The sequence below is a fragment of the Lupinus angustifolius genome, chromosome LG08 (assembly GCF_001865875.1).
Source record: "Lupinus angustifolius cultivar Tanjil chromosome LG08, LupAngTanjil_v1.0, whole genome shotgun sequence".
Lineage (NCBI taxonomy): Eukaryota > Viridiplantae > Streptophyta > Magnoliopsida > Fabales > Fabaceae > Lupinus > Lupinus angustifolius.
Window position 1 is genome coordinate 8,146,767 of NC_032016.1, and position 10,963 is coordinate 8,157,729.

Genomic DNA, 10,963 nt, shown 5'->3' on the forward strand with positions numbered 1-10,963 from the left:
AGTCCTCACAGGCAAGCCTATTAGGCAAGAAAGAGCCCTTGCATTCATTGGCTCCCAGCACAGAGTTAAAATCACCAAGGCCCCTGATTAATAGAAATTAGGGACAAGATCTCAGACCAAAGATTCCTTCTCATCATGTAGGTAGTATGAGCATAGATTGCACAAATGAAAACCAAATGATTATCCTGCAAGAAGGATATGGAGATTTGCTGATTAGAATTGGAAATGACTTGAGGATTTAAACCATCACGACAAGCACCCCAAATATTAGGAAGCAGAGTGCCCCTATCATTCTCAACAAAAGGCTTCAACTGCAAAAAAGACCAATACACAAGGCTAATTTTATTCAGAAGCACCATAGGCTCAGAAATGAACACAACATCAGGCTTATTAATAGAGCAAATCTTTTTAAACACTAATCTAGTTTTGGAATTTCCCATTCCTCTACTGTTCCAATAGATAATCTTCATTTGGAAACATTTAGATATCCCCCCTTCGGGTGAAATGAACCTTTTCTAGACTTTGCTTCTGTCTCAGTTTCTTCTTCTGAGATTTGGACAAAGCCTTAGTCAAAGTTCCCTCCTTAGGTGAGCCTCTGGCAGGACTATTATCCTCCAATTCCTCATTGACTTCCTCCTCCTCATCAGCCCATAACCTTCCAACAATTCTAGTCTCTCTTGCTGCCAAGTCATTGCACATTTGGTCATGCTGCTGAACAATGCATCTTTCCTCTGGAATGAGTTGAATGACCTCATTTTCCTGAGTTTCCTCCACTCTAGTTTCCCTAGTGTCCTCATCCGAGGTGCTCTGTAAATCACAATCCTCATCAATCAGGTTTGAGGGGATCCCCTCCTTTTGGACAATTTCAGGAGGCATGTTGACATTGTTCTCAAACTCTAATTCGATGACCAGGTCATCTTCCCTAGCTTTGTTCACCACTTCCTTTCTATTATCCATTTCAGTCTTGTTGTTATTCACTTTTTGGCCCTTGCCTGGATCAGTATCCTTGGGATGCAAAGCATTTCTACCTAGAGTAGGCCTAGGAATTTCTGCCCCTACATCCTTATTTCTCCTACAGCTAGAGATGAGATGACCAATAACTTGACAACCTGAGCAGAAAGCAGGGAGGTTTTCATACTCAATGTGGACAAAGAAGGCAAAGCCTTCTCTTTCCACCAAGATTTGGCTAGGCAGAGTTCCTTTGAGGTCAACATCCACCAATATTCTAGCAAAGTGCCCAAAAGATCTATTTGAAGTTGCTTCATCCAGAGATATTGGCACCCCCAATCCCCCTGCAATGGAGAACAAGATCTTAGGACTCCAATACTCCAGAGGTAAGCCAAAGATCCTTACCCAACATTGGGAATGGGACACCTTCTGAAGACTTGGGTTAAAGTCAGGGGACCAAAGAGATAGCCTGAGGAACCCTGGCTTTAAGCTCCAAGACCCAACTGCGCATATTGTCCTCATGTCCTCCATTGAAGCGAAAGCAAACTCATAAAATCCTCGACCCAGCGATATCATGTTCCATGCTCCAATCATGTTCCAGAGACTCTGCAGTTTTGTTCTCAACTCAGTGAAACGAATAGGAGAGTCCCCCTTGGATAAGATGAGCCTGCCATGGAGATGGGTTTTACACCTCTGGAGCCCTGCTTGGTACTCCTCTTCTGGGATTTTGATGGCAATGGCGTCTCCCTTGATACAAGGCTGAGGCAACTGTGAGATTGAGATGTCACACGTGGCCTTGAGGGCTTGAGCAAAGGACTTGCCTTTTTGAACTTCCGAGATTCCTGGAGCAGGGTCAGGGCCCTTGGCATACTCAGCCTCCACTGATTCATCCAGGGTAGCCAGACAAGACCAAGGTATAGCTGGTTTTTGATTGGTAGCTTTCAACTTTGTGGTTCCAAGAATGTTGGAACTCTTCATCATTGTTTTGCCGAGAATGTTGGAGAGTGCTAATCAGATTTCCACGAAAGTTGGAGCCTATCACTTTCTTTCTTCATGCCCTAGGTGTGTTTATTGATATTGTAAGAGTTTTTACATTGTTATTGGATCATTCGTGATTTGTATTTAATTATCATTGACTTTTAAATAAAAATAATACAAATAAACAGTAAAAGATTTACTGATTATATACAAATCTTTACATTAATATTATATAGGTATTAAACTCTTAACCTCTCAAGAGAGCGTATATTTAAAATATTATATCAATAATTTTATTATTATTTAATTATTTGTTTAGTTATTATATATGTTTATGAAACCATTTATCATTTTTGGTTACTTTGTAACCATTTTTACATTATTTATAGTATCACTATAAAATATTATTATTTCGTATTAAAAGTATTTACTGAAATTGTTATTGTTTTATTTCGTTTCATTATAAATATAGAGTAATAGAGAAAAAATGTTTACACTAATAGAGTATGAATTTTATACACCGTTATTGCATCATCCACCATTATGCTTAAATATGATTGACTCTTCAAATAAATAATACAAATAATGATGATTGATATAGTGATTGTGTATAAATATTTATATTGATTGTGCATAAACATTACAATAACAATATTATATTATTATTTTCAAATTTCTATTTAGTTCATATTATTACAATGATATAGCTTTAAGTGTAACACCTAGTCACCTACCCTTTTCTTTGAAATGTGAATTATCAATTTATTTTATATATTAAATTGATATCTAGAATTCAATTGAGAAAATATGTATATTTGAAATATTGTGCTAATGTTGAACATAATAATATCTTCAAAATATTTTATGTAAATATCTCATTCTATTTTAATAATTGATGTCTATTTAATTATATTTAGAATATACAAGAGAGATTTTGAATAAAATTCCGATATATCATATTTGGAATTGGTGCCACTTTTAGACTCATTCTCTTAAATTATTGATTTTTTAGTGTTTATCAATCTAAATAGTTTTATCGCAAGTATAAATTATTGTAATAATAATATTGAAAACTTTTATTAATTGATTAAAATAAAGGTCTACTATTATTTTATTATTATTCATGTAGCAAACTCGTATTTATCTCTTTCAATTAATTTGGGGAGAGAAATAAGTTTACTTCCCCTTTTCCAAAACGTGGGCTTTTTGGAGAAGGAAAAAAGTTTTCTCGCTTTCTCACTTCTTCCTCGTTTCACTATTCCTCTCCCACTATCTTTAATTATTTATTTTAGGGATGACAAAAAAATCCGTACCTGTAGATAAAACCCGTACGCATACGGATATGAGTCACAAACGGGTACTCATGGGTATTATAAACGAGTTTTTAAAAATACTCTTAGTACATACGGGTGGGTACAGGTATTATGGTACCCGTGCCTGCAGATACCCGTTATTTATACAATTAATATATTATATTTAACTAAAATAAAAAGTACATTAGTCTAACATTCATTATACTATGTATATTTTTTCCTTTTACTTTATTTACATATTTTATTGAGTTTGGTGGTGAAACACCCTGCAAATATTATTACATGTGTGAAAACACATGTTTTACAAAGAAAATATATACTTTTTGTTAAGGAAATGAGAACAAAAAATCATACTTATAGAAAACACTAATAAATTTAGCATTTTTGTCAAATATTCAATCAAAAGGTACAAAAATAATAAAGTTTCATCTCATTTGAGAGATAATAGAAGTAAATAAATAAAAATTCATTTATAATATAGGAAACTTGCGAGTACCTGTTGTAACCGCGAGTATTCAGAAATACTCACGCATACCCGCATACGGGTACCCATACAGATACAAGCGGGTATGGATAATACTCTCCTATTTTAAAACAGGTAGCGGGTAGCTACTACTTGTGTCCGCCCATAGCCGTTGTCATCCCTAGTTTATTTCCCTCTTTCTCTGTGTCACTTTCAATTTCAGGAGTATGTAGTGAAAAAGTGAGTTTGTGTTTTGTTTTTTGTTGTTGTGGTTTTTGTTTTCCCCCTCCTTCTTGTTATTGTAGTCTCTATACAAATATATTGTTAAATTATTAATAAATAATAACAAAATTGTTTTAATCAGATTCGCAATAGCAATAACGCATATTAATTAATATTGATGTCCAAAGAAAATCACAATTAAAATACAAAGTTGATTGAGATGAAGAATATAAATAAACTATAGAATTAAAAATAATTAATACAGTGAGGGGGAGATGTGGAAAAAAATTCAATCAATAAGGCAATCAGAAAGTATACCAGAAAGAAGGAAACTAATATGAAACCATATATTCTTTAATCTATTCTTGTATCACTTGTCAATGTTATAATGTTAACAATATTTGTATCCATGAACCAATTTCAATGGTAATTAAAATTTAATGAATAAATATGATAAAAAATAGTTCATAATGTCTATTTATATAGAAGTCATGAAGTCTAGATTGCTTTTATAGATTTTGGCTAAAAATAATATTGAATTGATCAATGTAGTAGATTAATTTATTATAAGCCAATGTATGTTATGAAAACTAGGGGTAAATGTACTCAAACAAAATTACATGACTAATTTAATAGACACATAAGCAAACATAAAATGCATACATGAATTCATTAATTATCCAATAAAAGCATACATTTTATGGTTCCTTAGCCAATGATAATGGTAAATTAGTTTTTTAAATGAGCCATTAATGTTCATAAAAATCGTTTAATTAAAATCTTAATATTATAATATTCACATGTGATACAAAAATAAATTAAAAAATATATGGTTTCATATTAGTTTCTCTTCTTTCTGGTACACTTTCTGATTACCTTATTGGTTGAATTTATTTTCACATCTTCACTTTCCCTTTATGTCTTCCTTGATGATTAAGAATTCAGTTTCTTCATTCTCTATATGGCATTGCACTTCCCTTACTCGGTCGCTAATGTTTCCCTAATTCTCACTTTGTGCTTCTACTTATGAGATAACAAATGATGGCATGGTTTTTCCAATGCATAAGTTCTTCTTTTCATAAAGGGTTTAGGAGGAATTATAAGTTATAACTCCTCCACTATCATGAAAACTACCCCTAAAATGAGAGAGGATAGAATTAACAATACTTCCACTAATTTGATCCATCAATTACTAACCACCATCACATTACACACTTTCATTCAAACAAATATCTTCGAAGAATATGCATTACTCATTGTTAAATTTAATCTAACAACGTATAACAATAGTGTATTAGCAGAGGTGAATCTCGAAATTTTTGATAAAAAGAGGTAAAGATGAATAATATGACCAGGAAAGATACTAAATATTTCATTAAAAAGAAATATTAAAAAAAGAAAGAAAATAAAATAAAACAAGAAACCAAGATGCAGCCACCATTATTTATTATTCAGAATAATACATGTAAAATATACATATGTTTTATAAAAAGACTTGTGAAGGTGGAACATTCAACAAGTGTTATTCCATTCTGTCTTTTTATCCCAATTGTTATTATCCCAACTATGGAATACACCATTCTCTCTTACTGACCAAAAGATGCTATCATGTCCCGAATCACTTGTAGGATCATATAAATTGAATCTAGCACACACATTAACCCACACCATCGTACAATCTTGGGCATCAACATTGGTAACTTTGGTGTATGTTTGTCCAGGTTCCATAAAGTACTTGTCTTGTTGGAAGCTACTAACGAAGTAGAATTGTGTGTCAGGGGGTAAGTCATTATGAATTTCAATAGAGGCTATGTTTATAGCCAGTGCTTGAAGGTCTGGTGAACTGTTCAGACACACTAATACAAGAAACAATAAGGATACTCCTACCTGATTTGAAGTAGACATTTTGTTTCACCTATTGTTTTTTTTTTTTTTGGTTTCACTTCACGCTCTAATATATGCTTGAACTTTAATTTGGTAGCATATAATACTTATTCTCAACTAAAAAAGGAAACGTATCCTTAAGATTATTCTCTATTTAAAAGATATCCGTGCTTGAAATTTATTATTCGATTAGAGTTTCCTGACTAGTTATTCTTATTTTGATGATTTCATTTTTACTCAATATTGAAAAGATTAATTTGATGAATAGTTGCACGCATCAAAAAAATTCTTATTATGTTGATTCCTTATTAATTACAAACTATAAAAAATATCTTTGTATTTGCGGTTAAACCCAATGTTATGAGAACCATATCGGGCGGTTCGACTGATAACCTGACTTGAAAATAACCTGATTCGTAATCTTAACATAATAAGGGGTTAGATCGCTTTGAACCAGGAAAATTCCAGTCCGATCGTGTTAAACCGGTTATACCTTAATAATCTGAAAAGTAAACCAAACTATTCACATAATTTTTATAAAAAAAGCATATGTAATACTACTCTTATATTTTATTTTACTTTTAACCGAAATATGATGGAGAAATATTACTTCAATATAATTATACATAATACAAATATAATTATGTATTATATGTAATTATTAATTATATATAAATCAATCAGTATGACACGATGGTTTAACCATTTAAAACTGATAAACTTATTATAGATCTCTTCTGATTTGATGTTCAATTTAGATTTCATAAAATTGCTTAAACCACTTTCTTATAGAGATGCAAATGTTAGATATTTCCTGATGATTGGTGAAATATCAATCCTAGGATCTTGAATATCATGATTCTCACACATAATATAAAACAAGGATACAAAGTCATACTTGAATCCATGTTTTGTGGTCTACTCATTTGATATACCTTTTTAAAGAGTTTTGGTATTATGGTCTTCCTTAACCAAATCATTAATTCCTTTTGGGACTTTCATTTTCTCTCTGATGGGGAGAGGTGAAAACTATTTGTGATTTGGTATCTTGGGGACCATATCCTTCCTTATGCGTTAACTTATAGGGACCATAACAATCTCCCACGTGGGCTTCATATCTTCCTGATACAATTATATCATGTGATGGGTATCCACCCATTAAGCTCATATCTGTTATCAGCTTTTAGAAATCTAAGAGGAGTTAGTAATTAGACCACTTATAATGTAACCCCAGAAATAAATAGCTGATATCATTGTATCAAATATATGATGCTCACCTTAATTAGAAATTATAAATTTCTAACAATCTCCCACTTGGGCTTCACATCTTCCTGAAACAATTATATCACAGGTTCTTTAGGCGCACATCTGTATGATATTTACGTCTAGACTTCTCTTTAATACAATCTGGCCCATCTCATATATCAACTATGGAACCACCATAACTTTCATCACATTTAAGTGTTACTCAACCACGATGATCACCATATTAATATACTCAATGACATAGATCAAATAGGGATGATTGACATGGAAATTTCATGCAATGTGATATCAAACATGTCTATTTCTAACTGGTCCTTCTTTATTCTTTAGTGAGATCAATCAAATGTCTTTAATTGCAACACAATAGTTACAATGCACAATTTCCAAATGGAACAATAAACCATCAACTTTATTATGCATAAAAAAACTGTATATAACATCCAAAGTAAATCATAAAACATATAGACTCTCACTGAACTAAGGTACCCTAAGGAACAACACTCATATGAGCAACATGCTCATGAAAGACTTTAGGTACCAAACTCTTAGTCAGTGGATCAACTAACATAAAATTTATCCCTATATGTTCTATGGAAATATATCCATTTTGAACACTTTCTTTAACAACCAGAAACTTTATGTCAATAAATTTTGACTTTGTAGAACTCATATTTTGTTGGAGTAAAGAACCGTGGACTTGTTGTCACAATAATTCCTCAATGGTCTTTCAATACCATCGACCATACATAAACCACTGACAAAATTTTGCAACCATATGTCATGGTCTAATGTTTCAAAACAAGCCATGAACTCCGCATCCATGGTTGAAGAGGCTATGAGCGTTTGTTTTGCAGACTTCCAAGAGATAACACCTCCAGCCAATACACACACATATCCAGAGGTAGATTGTCTATTGTCTAGACATCCAGCAAAATCAGAGTCAGAGTACCTGATGATCTCTAAATTCTCAGACATCCGATAAGTGAGCATGTATTTCTTTATTCTCTTCAAGTAACGCATAACACGTTTGACTGTCTTCCAATGATGCATTCCAAGATTACTCAAATATCTGCCCAAAACTCCCACAACAAATGCTATGTCGGGACGTGTGCAAACTTGAGCATACATTAGACTTCCTACTGTAGATGCATAAGGAATATTTTGCATCTCGTATCTTTCAAGTTCATTTTTTGGGCATTGTTCGAGATAAATTTGTCTCCCTAAGCTATAGGGGTATCCCCTGATTTACTATCTTTCATGCCAAATCTATCCAAGACTTTATCTATATAACTTTCTTGTGATAACCTTAGGATACCTTGAGAGCGATCTCTCAGTATCCGAATACCTAATATAAAATAAGCTTCCCTAATATCTTTCATTTCAAAATTATTCATTAGAAATCTCTTGGTCTCATGCAATAGTCTCTATCACTACTAGCAAGCAATATATCATCGATATATAATACTAGGAAGATAATTTTACTCCCACTAAACTTATGGTATACACAATCTTCAACTTTATTTGCCTCAAAACCATATGAGGTAATAACTTGATGAAATTTGTGATTCCATTGACGAGAAGCTTGTTTAAGCTCATATATGAATTTCTTTAATTTGCATACCATAGACTTTGAGCCAACTGAAACAAAGTTTTCTTGTTGCACCATAAAGATTGTTTCATTAATGTCACCATTAAGAAACGTAGTCTTAACATTCATCTGATATAGCTCTAAATCAAAATGAGCTACTAGTGCCAATATTTTTCTAAAAGAATCATTTGAATATACTGGAGAGAAGGTTTCTTTATAATCAATGCATTCTTTCTAAGTGAAGCCTTTAGCTACTAGACGAGCTTTATATCTATCAATATTACCCTTTGAATCCCTCTTGGTTTTAAATATTCATTTGCAACCAATATGTTACTCTTTAAGACGTTTTGTGGCACTGCCCAAAATGTGACATTATAGTATGCAATTTTAAAGTTTTATATTCATTATAACTTAAATTTTAGACATCAATTTTTATACAAGATTTTACTACCTGGCAATTATGACATTACAATGAAGTCATTTATAATCTGGCTTACTTTGACCAATTTTTTATTATTTACTAGTAACTTACTTATTTTTTTGTCGCATGGTTAAAAACACAAATGCTATTTGTGCATTCATATGACTAACAATATATATTATCAATGTATTCACATTATTAATAACATACATGTTACCTGTGTATTCGAATGATCAATATTCAAAGAAAACACCAACACCAAAAAATTGTCATAAACTCCCCTATGATATATTCCAAATGCCATATACTTGCAATGCCAACCTCATTAAGAACCATATAATAAAACAATAACCTTCATGTCTACTCTTTCCAGGCCAAATTTCATATAATTGGTAGAATTATTATGTAACCTAATAACTTTATCAAAAAACTCAACATGACTTTCAGTAAGAGAGTGACAAAATTGTGATACTAAAATATATGAAAACTCAAACAACTTCGAAGATAGCTGACTAAATAATTTATGATTGTGTCATATAACTCAACAAGTGTTTTTAATAGATTATTATGTAAATAAATGATTTTAGTTATACATTTTAGCAAAATTATACTTAATCTTTAAAACTTGTTTTATATGAGGTTTACTTTTAAATTAATCTCAACCCATAGATTTGATTATGTAGTATGGATAGATACAGAGTAGTACCTGGAACCTCTTTAGGAGAGAAAAGTTAAAGAGTGAGATGTGACATGTGATGTGTAATACCACGAATTTTACGATTTTGAATTATAAGATTTTATTAATATCTTTATTAATTCTATTTTTGAAAATGAATTTCTGGGAATTTTCGGTAAAGAATTAGACAAAACTCTAGTTGAGTTTTAGTCTTGTAATTCTATTTCCAATTTGGTAGTAAATTTTCATAATTTTCGGAGACAGTCGATTTCGGACAGCTGTCGGGGCCAAATCTCACTCGAATTCGGCCCAATAACGTGTTTTTGAGTTCCGTAGCTCAGAATCGAATTCCGATTGCGTCATTGGCTTCGAAATATTATTTCAAGTCAAGATAGACACCAAGTTTATCCAGAACACATTTCTAATTATTTTCACTCCGAATTCCATGTTTCGAAGTTCTAATCGTAAACCGAAACCGGGCGATTTTTATTATCCGACCGGGTATTAGCCGACAATACTCGGGAATCGTTTTAATCGTGTACGTTTCGTCGAAGTCGTCACGTCGCATGAGTCACTTCACAAAATCTACATACTAAATCTTATAGATTTCACTCATTAATGTCTTGATTTACTACCACAAAAATCCCTTAAATCACTCAACAAAATCCTCTCACTCCACCACCATCAGACACATCACCTATGCTAGTCTAACTCTACTTACCTTACATTAAATTTTATGATTTGATGAGGGTGAGGCTCTCCTATAAATACCCCACCCCATTCTCTCATTTTTACACTAAATTTCCTATACAAACTAAGGTAGTCTTTTATGTTTCTTCTTCATCTTCTTCTCATACTTCATAGAAAGTTATGAGCTTTTATTATGTTGTTCATAAAGTAGAGTTTATATTTGTTCTTTAAGTATTTTATGAAGGCATAACTAAAGGGGATGATAATAAAATCATATGAACCCTTATGTAGTTTTTGACCTTTGTAAATCTTGAAATTTCTTCCTTGTTCTTAGATGGAAAAACTATATCTTTGGACAAGGTTAGATGAGTTATTTGTTTGGAAATATTAGAAATTATTGTTAGTATTTGAATATGTTTAAAGGTGATGATTTTAACATCAAAGGAACCTTTAATGTGTTTAGGAAAAAGTTTGTATTTTATTCTAGAAAGTTTATGATGTTGATGAGTTGTTG

At 32.1% G+C, this 10,963-nt stretch overlaps 1 protein-coding gene across 1 annotated transcript; it reads right to left on the bottom strand.

Annotated features, from left to right (window-relative positions):
• On the bottom strand, positions 481 to 1,929 carry LOC109353873. The gene has a single exon (XM_019596233.1). The coding sequence runs from the start codon at positions 1,927 to 1,929 to the stop codon at positions 481 to 483; it is 1,449 nt and encodes a 482-aa protein (XP_019451778.1).